The following is a 27,476-nucleotide window of genomic DNA, read 5'->3' as shown; positions in this document are numbered from 1 at the left end:
TTGAAGTGAAGATGTATTTTTATTATTTTTATGCATATTTAGTAATTTAGAAACATAGCCTACTTTTTAAAAGGTAATTTACTTTTTCTATTCCAAAGTGATTTCTATTCATTTCCGTTAATGATAAAACCTTATAATTATTTTCTAGGCTTTAAGAATTGTAGTTGTGATTGCTATATAGCTTCCATCTTTCATATGCTTTTATTCAATAATGCCCTTCTAAAGTGAATTGTCCAAAGTTTTATTCTGAAACTATATAATAAAAATTGAGGAAAATTTAGCAAAGTCAAGATACTTCTATGATGGACAATTGCTTCAGGTTGGTTCACTCATCAAATCAATGTTGAAAAAGCAATCTATACAGAGTCTAGATAATGCAGAGTTTGGCCATTTCAGTGACATGGTTCACCATGTACTCCAAATGTATTGCTTTGGCACATTTCTAAAACTAAACTGAACATTTTAAATGGAGGTTGCAATGCCAATTGCTAGATACATAAATCTTTGGCTATATAGATTTTTGTATGTGCCCAGTTTGGTCATCTGCAATAGGGCTTTGGATGCTTTTACAGTTATTTTTATAACTGTAAAAATGTGAATTGTGAAAGAAACAATTGCTGCCTTCAAAGCAAGTCACTTGGTGCGGATAATTGCAGTGAAATGAAAACAGGCAAACTGAACCAAGAACAACGAACACCTAAGTACTCATAAAACAGGAACAAACACCTATGTACTTATAAAACAGGAAACAAGCTGTATGTATGTTTATGTAAATGATCCATGTGGATCTAGAAGTTTAAAGCATACTCCTTTTTTAAATAGTCGTGTATAGGATTCCAATACTGTTTATTTGAATAGATCTGGTTGACATTTTTCAATTTCTCTCTGTTAGTATCACTCCAGATTCATCCTCTGAAAAGAGTCCTAATTTTATTTTGTGGAAAAGCCATATTTGCTCAGTTTTAACCAATGCCAGGTAGATTTTTTAATTAGAACCTCCAAATATCGTGATTAGAAAACACACATCTAAAATTGAAGAATTTGAGCCCAGGAATTTTTCTGAATATATGAATAAACGTTATAGTTCTTCTGCACAAAGAGTCTTCTTGTTTACACCAACTTGGTATACCAACTTGGTAACACTCCATTATGGCAATGAAGAGGTGAAAGTAACAGATAAGTTTTAATTTCAAGTTGCATGTTTCTTTTTGGTGGATTTCTGGGGAGGATGGGACTCTTAAGAGCTCACAAGGGGAAGATGAAGATGCTTGATACTCAATTAAAAATATTTTTGTTAAACAGGAATTGGAAATCTCTAATATATTACAAGCATCTGCCAGCAGATCTTGGCTTTTTGCCCATTTTGTTCTATACTACCTAATATCTTTCTGAAGCAGAGATTGATCTAAGCACATACAATTCCTTATCTCCAAAGGCTAGGGTTGCCAGATGGATCTATTATTCCATATGATTTCCAAGAAGTAAATGCTGTGGGTTATTTTTGATAGAAATTTCAAACATTTTGATTTTGTATTATAAGGGCAAACATTTGTCTAAATATGTAAATATTTTGTTACAAAAATACTTGCAACAAAATTATCTTTATGTTCTGCAGATTAGAAAGTATAAATGGGATTACAAATAGATTTGAAAAGTTTGAACATAATTCCATAATTTTAATTAACAAGGAAAATACTTCTTTTTCTGTGATTGGTATCATAGAATTTTACATTGATTTCAAATATCTGGAGGCAGTTTAGCATTGAATAAGTACTGTGGTTCAGTTCTTACTGAAGTGCTTTTTGAACTAGTTATAAACAAAGGTATATGGGATTGTTTTAAAAGATTAACATCATAGTTTTTAATAAGCTTAATTAATTGATGAAATCTGTTTGCTAAAACTTCATATGCTCTTTTTGAGATTCCTGATGGGCAGGGATACTTTTTCTTTGAAGTGTGTGGCCATAACTACTTAATGAGAAAGCCACTACTGTTTACATACTGGCAGCCATACAAATTATATGAGAAGCAAAATTTAATCTGCAATTAAAACTTTAGTCAGCGGCACTGATCAATGAACTGCAGCCCTTATATAAATATATGTGTAGGAGGGTGAGAGAACAAAGTTTATGAGGTTATTACTTGTATTCATTATCAAACATCTTTCTCCAGCCTTGCTTCAAAACATCATGACAATCAAATCAACTTAGGAAATATTAAAATTTGACAGCTATGATAGATAAGGTAACTGTGATGGATATAAGTAAAAGCAGTTATAAATGCTTGGGTATTGCTTTTCATATGGGCAGGAAAAGAAGTTGAGAGGGATTCAAAGATCATAAAGTTGAACGTGATCCTAATGGTTTGAACATGACTTCAGAGGATCTCTAAAAATTATCAAAATATTACTTTAAATGTTAAAGGAAAAAATCATATGGTTTCAAAAAAATGTGTTTCAGTATGATATGCATTTTATATCATAAAAGCAGGAAACAGTAAAAAAGTAAAATCAGAATAAAAATGAAACTCTATTATTATACAATATACATAATGATGTAGAGTATATAATAACATTTTTGTTCTGCAAAGGCTGTTCAGACTAGCTCTGTCATAAATTAATTCACCCATATTTATATGCTGCTTAGTCTTTTGATTCTAGACAGCTTATGGAAAATGAAATAAAACATTAATGAAATAGTAAAATCCATAGTATTTTATAGCACTCTCTGAGCAGTTTACAATGTCAGTATATTGGCCCCAACTTTTACTGGCTTCTTCTTTTACTGACCTTGGAAGGATGGAGGGCTGAGGCAAGCTTGAACCCCATCAGGATTGAATTTCTGGCAGTGGGCAGAGTTTGCCTGCGATACTGCATTCTAACCACTGCACCACTCTTACAAGCTACTGCATTTTATACCAGTTGCTGCTTCCAAATAATCTATTTTCAACCTGCTTTCACTCATTCAGATCAAAACAGTCTCTAAATGCCTGTTTTAAGAATTCCAGCATTTATGCTTATCTTAATGAAGTCAGATATAATTTTTATTCTGCATATACAGGTAGTCCTCAACTTACAGCCATTTGTTTAGTAACTGTTCGAAGTTAACAGCACTGAAAAAAGTAACCTATGACAATTTTTCACACTTAACAACTCTTGTAGCATCCTCATGATCACATGTTCAAAATTCTTGCACTCCTGGAGTCATATCATCACCTTTGGCACCCTTCTAACAAGTCAATGGGAAAGCCAAATTCTCTTAACAGTTGTATTACTAACTTGACAACTCCAAATATTCACTTAACAATGGTGCCAATAAATGTCATAAAATGGGACAAAACTCACTTAGTAACAGAAATTTTGGTAGTAAATCAAGAATTAACCACAATTGTGCCGGTAAATCAAGGATTACCTGTATTAATCCCTTGTGCCTTGTGACAAGATGGACAGAAAACAAATTTAATAATTCATATTTCAGCCTTCACAATGCTACTAAACAACCAAATGCAGTCTCACACTATAAAAATTTGGTTTATTAATATGTTTATTAAAATTCTTAAAGAACCATCTAACTGAAAAAAATTATTCTCTGGGAAAACAATCCCCCTCCCCCTTTCAAACGTGACTTTAGTCAGCCTATAGAGGATTTCTTACAGGCTTTATATGAATTGCCTCATGGAGAAATTGGATGTTAGAACAGATTCAAGGGTTTCCGCTGAATGAAAGAATGACATCCATCCATCCATACATCCATCCATCCATAATATAGTACCCTAATATTTATGTGGCTAAATGAGATGAAGTTTGCAAAAGAAACTTAAAAAAAAATGAAATAAATGAATAAAACTGATACACTGATATCATAAGATGGATTTAACACACTGGTGCAGTTTTCCAAATTGATTTTAAAACTGAAAGGAAAACAGAAAGCTCCAGGTTAGAATCTAATGAGAAAAATTTTTCCTGGGTTAGGAAAATGACACACAAAGGCAAGATTGACAGATACGTTTACTTGAAAGTAAAAGATTCCATTTATTTTATGCTGCACGATTTTATTTCAGCACATTGATGGAGACAAGTGCTAACAATACAAACATGCATTTGATGCAAACCGAGTGACATTTGGTAAGTGTCAGGAAAGGAAGGGAACAATATTTGCCATTTAAGCATTGGCTAAAATATAGAAGAATGCTTAAAAAATGTTTTAACTCTGACGCCTACTGATGATTGTCTTTTTAAAGGTAATTCTTTTTTTCTATATATTGTTTAAAGTAGTCTCATTCAATTTGATAAAAACAATGTTCTTTCATTTCCTCCCCCAAAAATTGTGTTGTTGGATTAATATGTGAAACTTCGCTTATAACGTAGCAAAAGAACATGAATGTGCAATTAATATATCCAATTTTAATCATCAATTTCATTTGTTAAAAATGTGAAATACAACCCCCCTAATATATATTAGTGATTATTCAGTGAAGGAAAAAATAAATAATGCTTTATGTTTTTAATGTCTCATGTTCTAATTGTTTTATAATATTCTTTTATAATATTGTAAGCCTGCCTAGAATCTCCTGACAATGAAATGGGTGGCATATAAATTTAATAAATATCTTGCAATAATTAAATGAAATAAATATAACCAATTAATTAATTAACAAAGAAAAATAAAGTATAAATACCTTTATGGAATTAATTCAGTTCATATTAAATCTAGGCTATGTAGCAGTACACTGTGTTGTCTTCATATTTTTAGAACATAAAAGTTTTCAAAAATGGATAACAAACATTTATCCTGAATTTGTTCCTTAAAATGAGAGTGATTTAGTTTTCAGTGACATAGAATTATCTTTTTTGCTCCCGAATCAACAGTCAAAGCTCTTCAGAGATAAATTGAATGTTTTAGGAATATAATTCAATAACATATTAAAGGACAGTAAAAAGAAATATTCTTCCTATATTAAATTGTACTGATTTGAAACCCCCTGTAACTGTTTTTAACTGTTTTAATTTATAAATTATACTATAGGTTTGTTTTAATTCTGTACACTGCCCAGAGTCATATCAAATGAGATTGGCAACTATATAAGTGCAATAAACAAATGGAAAAAGATAAAATCATGTAAATTAACCTTCAATTTTCTTAAATTTTTAATCAATCAATCGTTATTAGGCCATTTGATTAGAAGTTACCCAGAACTGAATAGAAGTTGGACAACTTTAATTTAAGTTTTAAATTAAATAAATAAATAAACCAGATTAGACCAGTAGATTAAAACCAATAATCACAATTCAGATAAGGAAGGAAAAATATAATTGTTTTAAAATATCTAAAAAGGATTAGGGAAAACACTACAGCATACAACGCCAACTATAGAACAGTACTTAGCTGTGGTAATGAAAATAAAATCAGACTAATGTAATAATAACAACTCAAGATAAAACAAATCAGAACGTCTCAAGATGTTTAGGTGATATTCCTGGTGAATACTGTGAAAAGCAGATAATATAGAATAGTATTTTCCATTGTTTCAATTACTCCTTCACTGCATGTACACAGTCTCTGTTCAATGGGAGTTATCTCCCTTCAGTAGGGCCTTTGGGATGCATTGAATCCAGTTAAAGATAAAGCCATTCTGAGTTTTGGGATCCTTATGCAGCTAAGGTAAATTACTGTTGGAGAAGGTGTGCTGAATGGCTCAAGAGAGTATCTCTTGGTAGAACTAGAAAGCCTTTTTGCAAATCCAAATCAGTAACTCATTGTTTGAGATCAGCTGCTAGCTGGTTCATATTCATAGCCCATCAAAGTGATAGTTAGCCATGAAAAGCCATAAAATTGCAGTTTAGCATGTATTATCTGACACTAGAAAGACTGAAAGCTGTTGATTATAATTAAAAGAACTTTAAATTGTTAACATAAGAAATCTAATGTACATCTTTTTAAAAAAATTATTTAAAGGGTCAAATAAAATAGTTTTTGATGAATGAATTAGAGTCTTAAATCAAAGAAGTTAATTTCATATTTTTAATGCCTAGATCCATTGAGTTCCCCAAACTGGATAATTCAGTTCTTCCTTCTATGGATGAGATATATAACTGATATTTTCAATTCAGCTTTTAACACCTTAGAAAATTGAATATTTGACTTCCATTCAAGAACAGCATGTCTTAAAAGCACATAGCTCTCCAACTAAGTGCAGCCTCCTTGGGCTGTTAACACTTCAGCTAAATCTCAAATTCCATTGGGTGAGAGGACACCATACCGGACACATACACACAGACTCAGTACCTTGAATCTAATAAGCAGTCACATTAAAGCTGAATTACTAATAACAAATTCTGAAGCACAAAAGGCATACAATAGGAATCTATTTTATTGGACAGGAAAGACAGGTTTTGGAAGAGATTACAGAATGTTGTCCTAACTTTCTTTTTATTTTTTAAATTCTCTGAGCCTTGTTTTCCCCATCACTGATATTGTAAAATTCACCCATTCAGTATTGTTATTCTTTAAATAATGAGAAACAAGCACCATCTTGTCCTTCAAGTCAATAAAACAATCACAGTTAATCTTAATGACTAGTAGTAAGAAAGTATAACACTGATGTTAATGGATGGCTTGAGAGCAGTAGAGTTTGAAAAAGAGCAAAAAAAAAGAGCAAGAAGACAATGAAAGAAGAAATTGAAGAAATTAATTCAAAATTGGCCAACTAAGGTTTGGACTTTTGACATTTAACCTATCCAGTTAAAGAAAATCTCGAGAGGACTGTAATATTGATCTCTGATATAGATTAAATAGCAGAAAGCTAAATGATTTTGATAATGAAATCTAGGAAAGAGTAAAAAAAATTAAAGTCTGTTAAAAAGAATAAAATCATTTTAATATGCGAGACAAACAATAACAAATCTAGTCAAGATGATGGAGAAAAACTTCCATATTGAAGTGATGTAGAGGAAGATTGTATGGTAATGTGATTAAACAGTACATAGTGTAAAAAGGAAGTTCCCAGAAGGTAAATAAATTCGTTATTTACTGAGTTGGAAGTATAAAATAGTGGCATTTAAGAAAATATCGCAACAGTTTTGATGTTTTAATATTTAGTTGTCTACTGTCCAGGTACTATCATATTCCATGAAATGGGCAGCCATATGAATGCATTAAATAAAAGTAAAAATAAAAATAAAATAAAACCCCAGTATACAATTTTAGCACACCAGACAACATATCCATCCACCCAAATATTTGGAATATTAATACTGTGTGCACAATTGATGCCTGCCTCTGAATGTAATGGGAGTGTCATGAACAATTTAACCAAGTAAGTACTTTATCTGTAAATATCACACCAAGCCTTAGGGTTATGATAAAACATCAAGAACAAAATATCAAGGAGGCAGATGATACAAGGGGTTGAATAGAGGATGAAAGTATATAGTTTTAGGTGAATTAAATATGCAACTGAGGTGCCCAAAGGGGAAGTTATCCTGTCTCTACCAGTTTTTTCTTAGAAATATTACTTAAATGAAAATGAAACTTCCATGGCTAAATTTGCTATCAAAAAAATGAAAGACAATAGCTTGGGAACAATAATAAAATTATTAAAATTAAAAAATCTCTATGAAGAATGATGAGGCCTGTACCTTTTTAATGAGCATATTTATTTATTTATTTGGTGTATGGTATATCATACATGGACTAGCAAAATATATTAACATTTTATCTAGATTAGTAGAAACAATAAAATATCAATGTTAATAAGATCTATTTCACGTACCAATGACTAGGCCATTGAAGTGCAGCATTATCTACATTTAAAAAAATCAGACAGTGGACTGGTATATGCCCTCAGTTTACAGCCAAGCATAAAATATTGTGCATGAAAATGCCGACATAATAGAGCAGAATTACTGCTAACAGGATGTATTCAAAATGTGAATGTGTATAGTAGTTTTCATGTTACGCTAATTAAAATAATACTGGTTTTATAAATTAATTCATATAGGTAAGAAAAAGAGGCAGTCTGATGTAATTGTTAAGGTGCTGGCATAGAAACTATGAATTCTAAGCATGAAAGCCAGCTGGGTGATATTGAGCCGCTCACAGCCCAACTTACCTCACAATGTTGATATGGGCTAAATTGGAGAAAATGGCATTAGATGCTTCATTGCTGTGAGTTATTTATAAAGTAATAAAGGCAGGATTAAAAATTGAATGAATGAAGGAATGATAGAGAGAGAGAGAGAAAGAAAAGAAAAAAGGGAGGGAGGGAGGGAGAGAACATTTTGTCAGGGAGGCTAAAAATGTCTCCCTCAAATACATCACGGATTCTTTCTTGCAATTTAATTAAGCTGAACTACAACAGATGCCTTGAACATATTTTAAATTAATAATTCAAGATCTCATTCTTAAGTACTGAATAAACTTTCCTTCATTCAATAAAAATAAGTAAATTAAAAATAAAGCCAGGCAAAGAATCACATTCACTAAATTGTCATGTTTTATCCTAAAAGAATTGCCACTCCTCCAAAGAATCCCAGAAATTTGTAGTTAAGTGAAGACGCTTTTGTAGTACAAAATTGCTAATTTACATTTGAGATGGTGCCCATGTGAAATTTTATTTGGTTTTGTCTTAATATTTGTTGGAGGTGGAATTACCAGTAAATCTACTCATCTAATACGCAAGTTTTACATTTTTTGCATTGGCCTTTAATAGAAAATGAAATACAGGAAATAATTCTGAAGAAAATATTTGAGGTTGAATATATTTTGTTAATTAGAGAAAATAATGCTAAATTTTTAATTCAAATAAATATTTCTCTTAGAAGAGATTGTGCTGGGATTCTTTGAGGTGAAATAACACTATCTTAAACCAATTTCAAAATGGTATGTATGTGTTCACCTGGGAGACTACATTATTTCTGTGTCTTCCTTCTGGAAAACTCAAGTGCCATAAAAACAGAATTGCTTGCATGTCTTTGATTAGTTTTTAAAAAGTAGTTTTCTTTATGCATTTTCTTTAGAAGTTGTGTTTCTATCTTTCATATGAATATCACGTTATTGTTGTATGTTTGCAACTGATTGACTTGTAATTTTTTTACAAGAGATCAACGTTCAACAATTTACATTAGGGGTTAGTATTATTTTGATCCACCTGATAAGAGGATGTCAGGTAGAATTCAGAGTTAGAGATCATAAAACCTGTTTATGCTTTTTCTTCAAAACAGTTCAAGCTAATTAAAGATATCATCATATCTTTTCATAGTAAATCTCTTTTGCAGGGGCATAAGTAGTTAAATATGAGTTTTTGTTGTGCTTATAGTGAGATTAAGTAAATATTAAGTACATACCAGATAATTGCACGACAATAAAACAATATTTTATATATAATATTTTATTTTATATATACTTTCTTAACAAATTTTATCTTAACATATTGGTGTGTATGAATATATAATTGTTGATTTATTTCAAACTTTAACTAGTGTATTTTTTTGCAGTACAAAGGCCACTGATTGTATGCATAGTAGTCTCCCCTTGCTTTTAAAATGAATACTGGAACAAAAGATACAACACAAATAAAATTTAGGTATTGTATCCAGGATCATTGAAACCATTGAGCACTAGCTTTAACTTCATATAATCAACTAAACTCACTTACCTGGAGTAAAAAAATAAACATTTCCTTTACTTTCAAGATGAATTTCTGTTTTATAAAAGGCATTGCTTTTGAAAAAGTTTTCCCACCTATGTGGAACATTGGGAGAATGCTGTTTTTCAGATTATATATTTTGCAAACTTTTTAGAATGAGTATTTATGAGAATGTATTGCTTGATTAATTGGTTTTAGTTGATTAAAAACAATAATAAATTGAGGCCATAGTCTCCTTCAGACTGTAATCTGATGTAAATGTACCTGGCAGTAAGCCCAGAGAGCAAAATAAGACTTGATTTGATTTAGTAGAAAGTACTTATAATTTGGGGGTTTGGTGCTAATGGAAGGAGTGCAAGCATAGAATAGCCATCAAACCAATCTTCATAGAGGTTATCTTTCTAAGCAGACTAACCTTAATTTACAACAGGACATAGAAGAGATTTTAGAGAATTGTTTCACACCCTAGCTTGAAGGCTGTGGGCAGGTTGCAACATAATTAAAACAAAACCTAAAGTTTGTAAACAGAACCACCTGAAACACTGAATAAAAGCTCAATAAAATCAATTCCTAATAGTTATATTTTATATACTTTTCTGGATTGCAAACACATACAATAAGAATAAATTATATAGCCCAAATTGAACTTTTGGGTATAGTGAGTAATATTTTTAAAATAAAGTGATCAACATGAAGTACTTAGCAATGATGGTAGCATACTATCATATACATCTCAAATAAATATGTTTTTTTTTTCAAAGAAATGTTATATTAGTGAAATAACATTTAGTAATACCATCTGAGAAAGTATGATGATGTTTTGCTGATGAATTAATACTTAAAATTTCATGTGTTTTCTAATCAATGTGAAGTGTAATTTGATTATAGTAAATCAGTCATTGGAATATTTTTTGTCCATAGGAGACCATAGTCATAAACAAAACAGAAACTTAAAAATAAAAAACAAAACAAAGTCATAACTACAAATCCAAAAAAGTATTCCTCAACACAAAAATAAAAGAAACAAACTACTGGTACTTACAATCAGACATAGTTCTCGTAATCTGCAGCTTATCTTCCAGTTTGTTATAAAACAGGAAAATTGCAACTCTTCTAGATTAAAAACATCACTGTCAAAACAAATATACTGATTCAATAAATTATCTTTCACATGATAATTGAATTTGCAAGGGCCTACTTCACTAATAATCTAGGAATATCAAGCTTTAAAAAAAATTTTTTGCTTAAAATCATACAAAATAATAATTTGTCCTTAAAATATTTTACTACTGTTTTAGATAAATATCTTTTCCAAATTCTGATAATGGCATCTGTCTTTGGCAGCTGTGCGGGAATGCAGATTAGATTCCTCAGCAGTTTTAAAAAGCAACCACTTTTTAATAGTTCAATTTTATTCATACATCTACTCCCTTATTGTTTCAGGCAGCATCCTTAAATTCTGTAGAACGTACAGTACATTTGTCTCTAGAGCGGTACAAAATATTGTCCAGTTATTCACACTTGTACAGTTTTGTGGGCTTGGCAAAAGAAAAAAAGAATATAGCCATGAAATTTCTATTTTCTAATTTTTTCCCATTTGCAGGAGGAGAGAAAATAGGAAAAATATTGTGAAACGGGTTTTTATTGCTTCAAAATGAATTCCACCATTAAGAGTCATAAGAAGCTTCAAATCAATTTTTAAAAAACTATGTAATATTCAAAAAAATTTCCCAAGATTTCTGCCCTTGTAATTCACCCATCTTTTCCCAATTCTGTATAACTTCTTTTTTTTTCTGATTCAATCTGCCAAAAGAGGAAAAGACAGTATGATTGTATAATATCTTTTGATCATTAATGTTAGCAACCCTCCACTAGATATTTGATAATGTTGCAATATTGTAATGTACCTTAGGCAAGTAACACCAAGAAAATTTGATTGAGTGGACAACAAAATAAAACTATCATAAAAGTGGTTTGGAGAAAAAAACAAGAAAACAGAAAAGAAAAAGTATTGAAAGGAAAAGTAAGAGAAGTAATACCATATAATCAGGATAAAATGCTTGTATGGATGAGCTCTGTTCTCTTTCCATTAAATTACTATTTCTATTAGTGGCATAAAAGATGCTCAAAAGCAAATTAGGTTTTTTGATAAATATTGTTATATATTTCCTACTAACCTAATTCCTAGTTCAATTCTCTGCAAATGCATGGAAGTTACTAATCAAATGGGATTGCCCACCAAATGCTGAATAGGGCTTTTAGTATTGCAGTGTTTATCAACCTCAACTACTTTTAAGATGTGTTTTGAATTCCCAAACTGGGTCTAGGACAACTGGCCTTGGCCAACTTGCCACAGTCAATTTGTCGTGGCCAACTTGCCACAGCAAACTTTTTGCAGGACAACTTATCATGGCCAGCTCACCATAGGCCAACTTGCCATGGAATAAAAGTTACAGTAATATTGAAGAAATGGTGGAGTAGAATCATTAAAGAAAGGATGCCAAAGGAGGAATGAAATGAAATGTGAATGATAAAAATTAAAAAAGTTTTAATTATAGTAAATTAAGCTGAAGTATTGAATTGTCCTGTAGTGAGTTGTCCCATGGTGAGTTGACCATGGCGAGTTGGTCTCAACGAACTGACAGTAGCAAAATGGCTGTGGTGAATTGGCCATGGTGAGTTGGCTGCAGTAAGTTTTCCCATTCCACCCAAACTCCCCAACGAGCATATTGGATGGGGAATTCTGGGAATTCAGGTTCACTCATCATAAAGCTGGGAAATGTTGCTGTATTGTACAAAGCTTTATTTTGCAAAGCTGATCTTTCTTTTTTTTTTTAAACAAGTTTTATTGATTTTACAAACAAACAAAACAAAACATCATTAAACATTAAGAACATAAAACCTCTTTCCATTGTATATCCTTACAAGGCAGGTAACATATTGCTTTATATCACGTACTTATAATTTATCCCATTTCCATATAAACACGTAAATTCCCTTTACCAAATTCCACATTGTTTCTCTTTAATCATTATTCAGTCATATTTCCTTTCTGATTTATCTGCTATCCAGTCATCAACTTTATATTTTCCTCTGGCTTGTTTATAATTATTCTCATCTAGTCTTCCTCCGAGATTTTATTATTTAATTCTTAATTAAACACACACACATAAAACATAGACATAAAAACATAAAAACTTTCTTCTAGAAAGTAACTTGGCCCCAGATTACCTCTTTTTGTATGGACTCAATTGAATTCACGCTCTTCTTCAAAGCTGATCTTTCTATCAGTGATGTAAATCTAGGATGATTTCACCTCTAACTAAAATACCCATATTTCAGGAAGTTAGAATTTGTCATTGTAAGGCAGGGGTGTCAAACTGACGGCCCATGGGCCAGATGCATCATGCTCAGGGCACACACACCCCAGCTCTGTGGAGGGAAAAAGTGTCACAAAACATAATGTGATGGCAACATAACGCCATGAGTTTGACACCCGTGTTATAAGGCTTCTCCAGATGATTGGTTGAAAGGACTCACATATCTAAATTAATTTTTACTGGATAGTCCTATAGTTCAAGTTATACTTATGTATGATTGTGCCATATTTGCACCAAACAGAATACAACATCCTTAGTATTTAATTGATAAAGAATTTATTCTTCTGTATTCTGAATTTTTCTAACAAAGGATAGTTAGCTTTCAGTCTTCATTCTCACATTGCAGAAGCCTTCATTTCTCTGGTTGCATAATGGCTTAAAATCTATGGTGCAATGTAATATCTTACTCTAATTTCCCAGTTATATTAGAGCAGTTGCAGAATGTGATGTGTATGACTACTCTCAAGATAGTAGTTTGATGGTGATGCATTAATAGCAGGATGACTATATATCTTCTTTTTTAGAAAGGTTAGGGTTAGGGTCAGATTAGTTTAAAAATTAATTATAAAAAGAAAAAGAAGAAACTTGAAATTGTGTATCAACATGATAAGGCTTGAGTAGCAGACTAAAAAAGTCACAATGTTGAGATGTCTATTAAATGGCTTCCTGGGTGCATTTACATATGTAAAATAAGAATATGCAAATTTTAAACATATGAGCTTTAAAAAACCTTAGGAATACTCCTGTTATTGGTCTGGATTCTTCCCATTAGAGTTATCTTAGAACCCCACTGGAGAATGTCAGCTTACAGTAATCAAATATTTATAGCGCATTTCTGAAAAGCAAAAATAAGACTGGTCATTTGTCTTCTTGAGCAAAGCAGCTCTTTTGTATTTTAAATTTTTATTTGTCGTGATGTCGTGATTTTTAATAGAGTCACTACTACCATTACCTCAAGTACAGTTTCCAGAATTTCATAGAAAAATAAAGAAAAGAAAGGAAAGAAAGAAAGGAAAGAAAAATAAAATAAAATAAATAAACTTGTTATCAGTTGCTAAAGTAGCTTTGGGATTATGTGCCAGTGAATAAACTGGAGGAAAATGGCAATTTTTGAATAAATGAAGAAAATATTGTATTGTAAGCTGCCCAGAGTCAGATATTGAAACAGGTGGCATATAAATTTAATAAATAAAATAAAATGGGAAACAAATAATGCTGATGAGACATTAGTCATTAATGTAATCAGGCAAAATCCCAGTCATCATTAGTAACTAGGATAAAAACTACCTTCAGTTTACTGAAAATCTATCACTTAATAGTAGTCCCATTTTCTTTTTCTGTAATTGTATTTTCAGAATAGGATCTTAAAAAGTAAAGTAAGAAAGAAAATTGATAATTTCTCCCTCCAAGTAAATAAAAGGTAATGTATCTCATAAGCAACATATTCTGGTTCTGTTTAAAATTTGAAGCTGACACAATGGAATTTATCACTTTTTCTATTCATTTTTAAATTCTTTCTCCTATTACTTGTGAACTTTTTAAAATTCCTACAAAAATTAATATTTCTCCCTATACATCTATATTCATAGATACTTTGCTGAATATACATGTTTTTGTAAATACTGTAATTATTTTTACAGATATTCATTTTAGATAGTAATAAAATTTGCAGGAATGCAAATTTTGAATTTTTCTATATATATTGATTTTAAAATGCAAAACTGTTAAGATTTACAATAAACGCAAATCAAATTAGTGTTTTCTTTTTAAAAAAAATAAATTTTTATTCTTTAAAAACCAAAAATACAAAACTCTCATTCCCATTAACAGTGTTTGTGTCATTGTATATACATGTTTCTCGTTTTGTAACTATACATTAATTTCTATCTTTATTCTTCACCATTCATACCACCTATCCCATATCACATAATATTCTCGATTATCCTTGCCTTTTAATTCCATAATGAATTTGTCTAGCTCTGTACAATCCATTATTTTTTTAATTAAAGCTTCACCTGATGGTATTTTGTCGCTCTTCCCAATTAGTGTTTCCAATAGCCATGTATTATTAGGACTCTGGAATAAACTATTGAGACATTTTGTTGTTGTTTGTGTTGTCGTCTTGATAGAGACAAGAAGAAAGATAGAGCTTGGATATTTCTGAGCATCAGAAAGGATATGATTGTTCATTGCTTGCACAAGCAGGTTGTTTGCACAAGGAATAATTTAGGAGGAAGATTAGCTAGTTATGGTAATAACTTCAATTGCTCTAAAAAGGGAGGAGTGGAAGAATGTTAAATCAGAACAATTTCTCCTTTGACTAGATCTTCCCAATATGATGGAAGTCCTACTACTAATCCCATCATTGTCCATAAAAATTATAAACCAATACAGCTGGAGGGCACCAAGTTGGGAAAAGCTGATCTGGCATAGATAGAAGGAAGAGATTTCTGAGGTGTGTGTAAATACAGGAAGCATAATTCTCTCACACAGACACACAATGAATCAGAGCATGGTATTCTGGAGAAAGGGATAGGCATTCTTTGGGATGTTCCATCACATCTGATCTTATTTGTCTTCTGGACTATCCAGAGTAATTGGTTGAAACCTGACAGGAGTAAACTTGTCCCCCCCCCATGTGTGTGTGTGTTTGTGTGTGTGTGTGTGTGTGAGAGAGAGAGAGAGAGAGAGAGAGAAATTGCATCATTTTTAAGTCTGTCTTCTATATTTACATTTGAAACGTATTTAAAAGACAAAGATAGTTCAGCAATTCAGATTAGCAAGTTGATCCTCCCTCCCTCCCTCTGGAGAAATACAGGCTGAGTGTTTTGTATTCTAGGTACTTGGCAAGGCTTCTCCTTCCTCTGGGCTGAAGTGAGAGTTGTGGACTGCATATAGATGATATAATTACTGTTATCTATTCTCAGAAGCTGACGATTAGAGGGTCTGTCTCTAAGAGAGGTTTTTAAAGAGAGAACAGGGAGTAAACTATGTTTAAATCTTCTCTCCAACCCATACTCCCAGCGCAACAATCTCTACCACAGTGCTTGGTTTTTTTTTTCCTTTAAAGATAAATACAAGATAAGTACCATGAAAATACAGTATATATATCCTACTTGATTAGAAGTATCATGATATGAAGTGCCGCTTGTGAATCATTGTTGTTTCAAGGCACTGGATATTATGGCAGGTGTTTATATCAGAGTTATTTGAAGGAAGTTACTAGTTTGTTATTGCTGGCTTTGAATTACTGGAGTGAGAAAACCACTGCCTTAATCCATGTGAGTGCAGCAAATATTGGGAAAGATGGCCATATTTCTCAGTGGAGAGCCTACACATTCTTTACAGTACATGTACTCAACAGCTTTCACCATTATACAGTATTGATTTTTGGATTTGGGATTTCTTCCTTATGTTCTTTGGATGACATATTTATACTGTATATTTAAAAACTGCCTTTCTTCTTGACTGATGTCTCTAGTTTTCAGTAGTAATTGTAAACAACAAGTTATTTTATGTCAGTGGACTTTGTTTAAAGACTTACCTTGTTCACCAAGGTATTTGTTTTTTCATGTAAGAGGAAAGTTTTAAAAATTGTATGTGTTTGTCTAGCGAATTAATACTGGAGGAGATTTAAATAAGAAAATTTTTGGCTCAACTGTCCAGAACTACTGTTATTTATTTCTTTGTACAAATTCTCACCAGGCTCAAGGTTGACTCAGCTTTTTAGCCCTCCGTGGTGGGTAAAATGAGTACTCAAAATTATTGAGGGCAATATGCAGACTCTGTAAACCGCTTAGAGAGGGCTGTAAAGCATTGTAAAATGGTATATAAGTCTAAGTGCTATTGCTATTTTAGGCACATCTTTTCCATTTTGTCAAAAACAGTTGGGTTGGAGCCCAAGCCAGAAAGTTGGGGTTGTGCTAATTAAAAGAGAGTTAATTTTAATGCATGGATACTTTGAATAGTGATGTCTTACTTCTGTTTCTTCCCTCTTTCATGCTTAGGTGTGTCTGAGAAACTACTCACAACGGGAGTTCTGCAATGCTCACAGCCGTCTGTGGTTCTCTTGGCAACCAGTGCTCAGAGACACCTTGTTCTTCTCCAAGCCACTTAGAGCTGCAGCCTCTGCAGACATATCAACCTCATACTAGCCCAGAAAGTGGGGGAGATTTCCCATCCCCTCTGCAACCCACGGAACTCCAGCACTTGCCTTTGACTGCACCTGACACGGAATACTCAGATAACAGTGGTTACGAACTGCATGGGTCTTCAAGGGTAGATCTGGACAGTGAAAGCCAGCTGCCACCTGGGTCATACTCTAAGCTTTTACAAGCAACACCGGATATGTCTCAGCATTATGAACCTTGGTTTAGACCTACACATTCAGGCAATCCCACTGATGACAATGTCAATCCATGGTGGGATCTCCATGCTGGATCTAGCTGGATGGATCTTCAAAGTGGTCTCCAACCACCAGGCCACACAAGTGGGCTGCAGCCAGCATTGGGTGGCTATGGTTCTGCAGAACATCAACTCTGTGGTCCACCTCATCATCTGCTGCCTTCAGCACCACACCTCATGAACCAAGAAGTTATTAAATCCCTGGATTCTACTCAAGAACCTCATCCAATGGAGCAAGCTGGGGATAGTAGTGGAAGACCAAAAAGCTCAAGGCGTTCAGTAACCCGGAGCTCTGGCCAAGCTGCTTGTCGATGTCCTAACTGTCAAGAAGCTGAAAGGTTGGGCCAGTGCCCTGACAATTCCAAAAAGAAGCATCTCCACAACTGTCATATTCCTGGTTGTGGCAAGGCATATGCCAAGACATCCCATTTGAAGGCTCATTTGAGATGGCACAGTGGCGACCGTCCCTTTGTCTGCAATTGGTTGTTCTGTGGAAAGCGCTTCACCCGCTCTGATGAATTACAGAGGCATCTTCAGACCCATACAGGAACCAAAAAATTTACCTGCCCAGTTTGCAACCGAGTCTTCATGAGAAGTGATCATCTAAGCAAGCATATGAAGACACATGATGGTGCCAAGGAAGAAGCAGAAGGAGAGGCTAAAACTGGAACAGAAGTTCCTGCTAAAATCAAACAGGAACCTGAGGGAAGCGCTTCAAGTGCTACTTCTCAATCTAATTGAGCCTTTTCTCAAGGATGTCCAGCCCTTCCTATCTCTCTATAATGGTCAATCCTGGGTCTGTAACTTCCTACTCATGGCTATAGGATCAATCCATCCTCTGGCATGAACATTAGTCTGTCCTCAAATGCAATGTTATTTATTTTGTAGGAGGAAAGGGTGATATTGTTGGGACAATTTGGAAAGTCCAGGCCTTTAGCAGCTTCGGGCTGGGACTTCATATTGTTCTTTTGTTTAGGGAATATAGGAAGATACTGTCAAAAGAATAGTTAAGGAGGTGGGTGGGTTAAGTGGCATCTTGAGACAGTTACAAATGGAGGGATGCAGTCCTTGCCTCCTTCCATTTGAATGTTAGGCTTCATGTTTTTGCTATATACAAAATCACAAAAACATACAAGGGTTATAGGGGAACCTCATTCTTTAGTTTAAGCTCTTAGAGTTTTAGTGGTTTGGATATTAACCATCCCAAGTTTGGTTCCAGTTTAGTAGATAACATGGTAAATCCAGTTTAATGCAAAACGTCAACCACACTTCAGTTTCCATGGGGATTTTTGGGGAAGATCATGATAGAATTCTTGGCTTGCATCTCAGACACAGCTACCTCACTCTGTTCCCAAAGCAGTGATCTTAGACCATATCCTTAACTATGGATACAGGTGGCTCTAAAAGTAAATTAGCTTTTTTATGGCAGTTGGTGACACATAAATTACTATAATATGGAATAACATAATTCAAGCTTTAAATTTTCCTGAAGTCCCAACTGAAATATACATTTATATATGCCTTTGGTGCTAGTATTTTGCTTAGGTTATCTATTAAAAATAGGTTTTCTAAAAGTGTTTATATTTTCAACCAAACACGAAGCATCTGGTCTCTCCAGGAGGTATGACCATTTCCTTTACTTAGGAGAGAAAAGAATGAGAAGATAAAGAAATGTACAAATTGAAGGAACTGGAAAATGATTCTTTCCTGCCTCTGAAAAAAGACAACTGAATATTTTTGGGAATAGGGCAGGATGGAAATACCATACTTTCTCATAATTAATATGATGTTAATATCTAGAATGCTTTCTTATGGTTCCACAGAAATGAGAGGATTTCCTTAATACAAGGGAGAAAATCCATTTTGTGTTGATTGAGTAGAAATGGCTAGCATTTTTTCTGTATACACACTCTGCATTTCTCAGTCCTCCAAACCTTTTCCCCTATTTCCCTATCCCTTTAAAGTTTCATTGAAGGGAAGTATGTACTAAAGTTGTGGGTTAGAACTCAGTTTCTGATTGCCTCAGGGCAAATTCAGCAATTAAGGATGTGCTTTGTTTTGTTTTGTTTTTTGTGTTCTTACAGCAGATGGCAAACTAGTTCAAGCACATGAATTGGTTATAGTAAATTGAGGCTATCTTTCACTGATGTTAATACAGTCTTGATTTCCAGCTGTATAAAAAGTGATTTAACTTTTCTCACGGTACCGATTCACAAATTTAACCAGGTTCTACAATTAAATCAGATCTGACTTAAGATCTAGAACAATTTTTGTTTCAGCTGTAGCCTTTATATCAGACATTATGTGCAATTTTATACAAATTGCAATGACAATACATGTTGTTCAAGGAAAATAATATAAGCATTACAAAAAAACCTTATTTGTACTTGTTTTTTTAATTTGGATAGAAATATGCAGATTTCTGCTCAGAAAATGAATGTGGAAGGGCTGCACCATACTGTATACTCTGGATTGCTAGTAATTCTTTTTGAGCCAGGTAAGTGTTTGAGGTATATTTTCACAAATGAAGGCAAATATACATGTCCCAGGATAATGTTGCAGAATTCAATCTGGGTCGGTCACTGGGGCCAGAGCTTTAGTCTTCCAAACTTCCAGACTTGTGCTGGAGCCCATCCTCAGGGAACTTCTCTCTCACCAGAATGTTACTTTGGGCTATTCTATGCATAGTATTTATGTGATGCCAAATTGTGCCTAGCTTTTTAGTTGTTGAGTTGATGGCCTGTTAATGGCAGGTTATTAAGTCATTGGCTGTTGTTGACTTGTGCTGCCGAGTCCTTAGCTCAGCACTCCTGTTGACTGACTTCAGTCCAGGCTTCAGTCATTTCCTTGACCAGATTCTTGCAATCTGGTGGTTAGCTTTCGCCTTGTGTGTCCTACATAGCCGTTGAGGCATTGTATGAATTTCCCCTGTAACTATGATTGTCCCTGTCACTTGCATGAATTGACCCGGTGACTGTATAGGACAGATGAGGAGGAAGCTAAGAATCAGATTGCAAGAACACAAGGGAGCTTAAAGATGAGGAGACCCGAACTCATTGGTAGCCTTACATTGCAATGAACAAGGACATTCAATTTTGCAACTACTAAGATTGTTGGCCAAACAGGTACAAAAGTAGCCAGGAAAATGATTGAAGCCTGGAAAACAGGCTCCTTGTCAGTCAACAGAAGTGTTGATTTACCACCAGCCTGTCAGGTATTTAGAAGCCAAGGACTTGGCAGCACAAGTAAATAACAGCCAATGATTTAATAACACCTCAATCAACAATTTTAAAAAAACCACATACAACCAGGCATCACATAAATAGCTGAAAGCACATATTCTGGTGAGAGAAAAGTTCCCTGAAGAGGAGTTCTAGCACTAGTCCAAAAGCTCAGAAGATTAAAACTCTGGTCCCAGTGACCAGAGGTATATTTTGCACAAAAAGCAATATCCAGTGTCCTTGTGCCCGTCTCTTAATTTCTCAGCAGACCATTGAGCTTACCATAAATAGTAAGACTGGTTGATATTTAAAATATTTTTTAAGATCAAAATTTGGAAGTGTACTTTGAACACAATTGTCTTCACTAAAACAACTGCATTAACTGTCCACAAAAAACCCGAAACATTTCCCCCACAGTTTTGTAGTTTTTATCTATAAAACTTAATCAGTTTTACTGTTCCAACTGATATTGTAATCCTCTAATTATATTCTATATGATAGTGACGTTTTATAGGCAAATCTGATTTAGGATAATTTACTCAAAAATCTCCTTCAACCCACCCCCAATTTGTTTCGGTTCTTCAAAGCAATTTCCTACACCTCACAATCTTAACATTTTTCTTCCTCATTAATGACCCCACCTGGGAAGTTCAACCACACTCACTGCCTGTTACCCAGTGGGGATTTAATTCATGCACTTTCTGGCTGATGGCAATGTTCTTGGCTGCTTCTGCCCTTCCTTCCTGCACAGTATGCTGTGCACTTCATACTATTTGCAGAAGGGAGAACTTTTAAGGAAACGAGCAAAATCACATGGGATCTCATGCAGCCTAATAACATGAAGGTGTCCAGACATGTCCAGGCCAGAAAACAAGGGAGGAAGGCAATATTTAATATCTATTGCTTGGGAAATGCTCATTAAAAATTTAACTCAGCCCAAAGGAAGAATCCTTCTATTTTTTTGGTTAAGAGAGGGGAAAATATTGGCTCTTTTAATGTGCCCTCTCTGTTTTCCCAGCATTAGCAATAAAGTTTTTGACTGCAGTTATAACATTTACAAGAACTTGCAGTTCTAACTTTATAAGTTTTGATCTATTAAACACTTTAGCTAGGAAAGTGCAAGTTAGTGATACCTAAAGAAGATTCGTTACATGGTGTTCAACAAAACTTTCTTCCTATTAACCATGGCAACTACTGATAACAGATATCACAGAGTATGTTGCAGAGAGGGTAGTGGGAGGGTGAGAGTAAATAAAGTGGTTAGTTTAATTTCAGTTTAATGGCACTCCAAAAATTAATATCGGATGAAATGCTGTAAACTCAATTTATTAGCTATTAGGCTTTTATGAGGAAATTGTTCCGAATTTTATACGCCTATGTGAGGAAGTTCTACCACAAGGACAAGACATTATGCATGTGTTGAGAGGCTCCCTAATTTTCCTCCTTGCTTGTGACAGAATGCAGATATTGAAGTCAATGAATTTATACACTTCCCTTACTTTAAATGTCTGAAATTAAGTTTGAGATTTTCTTGAGATGAGAGGGACAACATGCACTCCTTATTGTTGCCTTTTACTTTCTGAGACTGATTACTTCAAGGACAGTATCCCAGACAAAGGTCTTATAAGCCTAAACTTTGCTGATGTTTTTTTTTCCTGAAAGGCTTTCTAGTGAAAAGCATTTCTGAATGAAACATACAACGACACTCGTGATCACACTAGAGTGGTCATCTAAGGTGCTTGTGTGCTTATTCAAATTCTGGCACAATGTATGAGTTAGACAATCCTCATGTGCCACTTAATATTTGAAAATACATCTTTCTCTTTTCTGTTGGACACAACCTTGGTTAAAAAAAAAAATTCTCACCTACCGTGTCTGTAGAAGAAACAAGTCCAGACATTATTGCTTGTCTGGCTCCAGAAATAAATTGCCTCTGTCTTTATAGATTCCTATCCTCTATTCAAAGGATTATTCATGTTCAAATCTGGTTTAAAAAAATAAAGAACATCAGAAAGGATTGAATCCGCCCTTCATCTAAGCAGCATATTGACTAACAAATTGGTCCCTTGGTCAAAGGCTTCTTCATTATGGCAAAATAACATGATCATATTTATTTTAAATTTTGAATGTATACATGCAACATATCATATGTAACAAAGGCCTAATAATGAAAAAAAGTGCCTCTTGCCCTGTTTTTTGTTTTTAAGTGGCTATCTTATAAAAGTGACATTTCATTTTCTGGAAAAGGCAGACAAAATGCACTAAAGAGTAGTAGGCCTACATGTCTCTTAGGATATGCAGGATTGTGTGTGTACAGGAGAAACTTCATTCCTTTGTGGAAATCCCACAAGCAACGGCTGCATCTGCCGGGCGCATTTTGTGCAACTTGCTGTCCATTGGGTGCCTGCCAAATGCCTAAGACACCTGCTCCTTTCCCACACCCACTTCTCTCTCACCTGCCACTCTCTTTGCCCCGGGGAGAGCTGATGCAGGCGAGAGGGAGGTGGAAAGAGTTCCCAAAAGCCAGAGAAGCAGGCCCAGCAAGGATTCCAATGAGATGGCCCAATTGTGTGGGGCAAAAAAGGGTGTGTTGCAGCACCTGTCTCCTGTACAAACTGGGCCTTACATTTTAATTTAACTTTTCTGTAAAAAATAAAGCTGAATGTGTGAGCTCGATATGAGGCATTTCAGCTAGTGTTTTGTAAGGATGGTTTGCGAGTATTATATTCATTGGATATTAAGATTTCTTTCCTAATCTAGAGGGTTTTTATCTGAATTTCTTGCCCCCTCCAAGTTTAGACACATTACTTTTTGTAAAAATGTGACTATTACAAGCCAAAAGATTGCTTTTTTGTTTTCTTGGTCATTCCTACCTAAAAGATCTATTTTAAAACAAAATAGGTTGTATTATGTAGTAAATGTTATTGCAATTATAAACCTACCCCACCCAAATGCAAACATCACTGAACAGTTGAATAAATAACAGTACTTCAAATGCTAGCTGTAGGTGTGCAAAGAAATTAAAAAGGAAGGGGGATGAAAGTAGAAAGTAAATACGAAACAATTACAGAATACAGATTTAAAAATCTTGCTTCTGCTCTAAGTGGAAGTTAAAGCCTTGGAATGATGCCGCCAAAATCTGTTGTTTACCCTAAACCTCTCTCCCCCAATAAAGATACATTTTTAGCCCTTGGCATAACATGTAATACTAAAGCATTGTTCTAACATTACCAGAGTCATCCTAAGTGGCTTTTTAATTTAACATAATCCCATCTACAATTTCTGGTGTGTAGTTCAGCTCACTGAAGGACACCTTTCTGGGTTCTGGGTTGAAGCAGACAGTTTCGTAACATCTGTTACAACAGTTAGTGGTTCTAGAACTATAGTGAAAATACTATTACCGTATGATAAAATAAGACTGCAGATTTATTATGTGGGGTATCATATATGGACTAACAATATAAGTATTTCACCTAGATTAGTAAAACATAATACAATATGTTAAAAAGATCTCTCTTCAAATACCAATGTCTAGGCCCTCTAAGCATTGAAGCACTGCATCGTTTATATTAACAAGTGTGAGTTTTAAATGCTAATAGGATTTTTTTTCCTTCAAAATAAAATCCAAAGTCTTCAAATTCAGAAGAATGGCACTCATTATTACAGTAGCAATAGTTTCCTTTATGACTTGTTCCATTCCAGTTTTTATGTACATAAATCTTTGAGGGGCCTAATATGGAGCAATAAATGGAGGAGTCAATAGAAATGTTGTATATAATAGATGATGGAGGTTTTCTTTAAATTATAATTAGAGGAAATATTATTAATGAGATCTGGAAAATATCTTTTTTTAAAATATCAAACTCTAGGACATTCAGTTCTAGAACAGTGTCTGACAGCTACAATATCTTGCCTGACATATTTTATCCCAAGGTTTTATGTATGCTTTGATCTAATGGAGTAAAGCTCTGTTAAAAAATGTATCTGTAATTCTCCTTGGCACAAATAGATAATGAATGCATCTTATCACTGAATGGAATCTCCAAGCTACATAACTGAATAACTGCAATCCTTTCAGCTGAGTTCAAAAAAATTACTGTAAAGAAAATGCCTTGATCTAGTTCTTGGGTTGTCAACATACAGTTTTACATATATTTTTGAAATCCCTTCCAGGGAATGGGTGAACTGTAGTTTAAAACATGGAAAGAACTAGCAGAATAAATATGGAAAAAAGGAAAACAGAAATTAACTCATTCCATTGCAGTATAATACCATTCGTAAAATATATCAGATTCTCCTGGTTTGGCTCTTTTTATTCCATTTCTTGCTTGTTAGATCTGATTGATATTTTATGAATCTAATTTTCCAAGGCTTGCCTTATCATTTTTTTTTGTTAAATACAAGCAGTGAAAGGAAAGGATGAGTGAACAAAGAGCAGCAGGGATTATTGGTAGTTGAAATATGGCATCTGAAATACAGAGAGTCCTGAACTTACCACCAGGGGCCATTTGAAGTTACGATTCCCAATAGTTATTTATGATCCATTTCCAATGGGTACCTCCCCCTGAGGTCATGTGACCACATTTTGGTGCTTAGCAACTGACCTGCATTTACAGCCTTTGGCAGCTTCCTGTCATGATTTAAACTTTTTTTTCCCTGGAAATCAACATTTTCTTCCAGTTTCTGACAAATCCATGGCCCATAGAGAACAACAGATTCACTTTACCACCACCACATTGGCTTAACAATAAGCACCATAAAGATTGTAAAATCAGGTCAGCCACATGATGATTTGCTTTATGACCATCAAAACTTACAACTATAATTATAAGGGTTAAATATGATAGTAATTTGAGGACTATCTGTATAGATGCCAAATCTGAATTCCATGCAGCTGCAAGAGCCTTGGATGCTCTCCCTGACAGTTATTTCAGAAGTTGTTCCTGAATTATAATGTTTAATGCGATGGACAGGAAAACTATTGAATGCATGGAGAATAACTGTTAAATGCATTTCATTACATTTTGAACAACGTGACAAAGACTCAGAGCAGCGCTGAACCCAAAAGAAGAAGTGTATTCCTGCTTTATAGTTAATTCATTTACAGGGCAGAATAAAGGCTCTGTGATATTTTTTTCTCTGCCTTCAGTGAATTCCTAAGTTGCTGAACACAACAGGGATCAGGTGAGAAGTATTGCATATTTTCCAAAAGTAATTTCTGTTTGGATTACTTCCAGGCATCATAATATAGGCAGAGGAACCTTACTTATCTCTGTGGGGAAGTGTTCAATAGAGTTAACATAGACCAAACTAGTAATCACAGCTTCTGCAAGCCTCATTGAAGCCAAGAGGAAATTCTTTTGTCTCCTGCCAAATAGTGTTGTATTTTGCCAGTGCTCTTACTGGAAAAAAAACTGAAGTAAATCTGGATGCAGAAATTTTTCCTAACCTTTCATGCAAGGTGGTGTTACATCCAAACATTTCTGAATGAAACAATAACGTCTACATTGTATAAAGAAGGGTAGGAAATGCTTTAAAAGTAGTCTCTTTGGAGCCAAGTTCTCATCTGGAGACTTCATAAACTGTCTATTTAGTTTTCTTGACTACAGTGTTTTGCCCCTTTTTCATTATCCACTATCTATTTCAGTTTTATTTTATGGAAGACTCTTAGGTGTCAACCAGCAGCAATGAAAATGGAGACTGGAAACAACACCAGAAGGATGTAGAGCAAGCAGTGGACATCCTTGTGGTGGAGGTGGCTGCTAGATTGATGGCAGACTCCCCCTCTCTCCCTTGCTCTCTGCTCTCCACCATCCATCTTTTAGTTATCATATTTTATGTATTTATTTTCATTTGTGTCTTTGTCATTGTTTACTTCATTGTACTATCATTCTGTTTATGTGCCTTTTCATTTTTCCTCCTTTTTATTATTGTAAGCTGCCTAGAGTAGTGCTGCTCTAGGCAGCTAATCCCACTTCATTTATTTAACAAATATTTAAAAACATTTCCCCAACCTTCCTTACCCAGATCCTGTGTGCAAAGCCTGACTTGAAAGCATTAGAACAAGAAAATGTTACAAACAAGGATAGATTGCAAAACATCTGATGTTAATGAAGATAAGGTGAATGAAGGTTCTTGCTAATTAGGTCTGAGAATAGAGTGAACTGTGGTGTGCAAATTGTTTTCTTTTCAAATTGTTTTGCTATCAGATAGTTATAGATTTATTTCACAAGCAATTCTTTAGCTCACTTTTTACAATCTAATGTTTTCTTCTAAAATAAGTCATGACTTGAAAATATTGAAATGTAAGTTGAATAAAGTGCATGTTATAATGTTTAAGTCTCCTCCTCTGTGTTTCTAAGTATTGTGTCTTTCTCTTTTTTTCTGTCATCATGGTATTTCTCATTGTAGATGTTCACCTTCCCCCCAAATTAACAAATTGCAAAGTGAAGTGTTACCAAAATCCCATGATAATTTGTAGAAAAAGGGGCATAGGAATAGATATGTGTAAGGTAAAAGGTAAAAGACTATTTAATGGCCTCAACAGATGTCCCCAAGAATATCTTCAGAGGTGCTGAAATTCAATAAATATAAATAAGATCATATTTGGAATATTTTCCTAATTGTATCTACCCACCCACCAGAGAGGGAGGCCAGGTATGTTACAGGTACCCTTCATCAAGGAAATCCACCTAGTAGGATCAAGAAAAAGTTGTGTCTTTGGTGGTTCCCTATCTGTGGAATATCATCCCCATAGAGATAAGACTGGCCCCCATCTTGCTACTCTTCCAAAAGGCCCTGAAGGTGTGCTTTTACCAACACGATC

At 34.1% G+C, this 27,476-nt stretch overlaps 1 protein-coding gene across 2 annotated transcripts in view; it reads left to right on the top strand.

The window, feature by feature from the left end:
- Nucleotides 1-26,989, top strand: part of SP6 (Sp6 transcription factor) — a 31,658-nt gene extending 4,669 nt beyond the window's left edge. The window contains exons 2-4 of one of the 2 annotated variants that reach the window (XR_015740352.1): nt 17,033-18,225; nt 19,838-19,926; nt 26,298-26,989. Coding sequence is in view for 1 of the 2 variants with exons in the window: in XM_026710732.2 (XP_026566517.1) it covers nt 17,070-18,170 (1,101 nt within the window). In the remaining variant the exon portion in view is untranslated. Of the gene's footprint in view, nt 1-17,032; nt 19,783-19,837; nt 19,927-26,297 lie in introns of those variants that run through there. The other variant, XM_026710732.2, reaches the window with a different exon arrangement.
- The last annotated feature ends 487 nt before the right edge of the window (nt 26,990-27,476 follow it).

Source organism: Pseudonaja textilis, chromosome Z, assembly GCF_049901715.1.
Source record: "Pseudonaja textilis isolate UNSWEBS1 chromosome Z, rPseTex1.2, whole genome shotgun sequence".
Classification (NCBI taxonomy): Eukaryota; Metazoa; Chordata; class Lepidosauria; order Squamata; family Elapidae; genus Pseudonaja; species Pseudonaja textilis.
The sequence above is the reverse complement of the archived record's forward strand: the minus strand, read 5'-3'. Positions and strand labels throughout refer to the sequence as shown.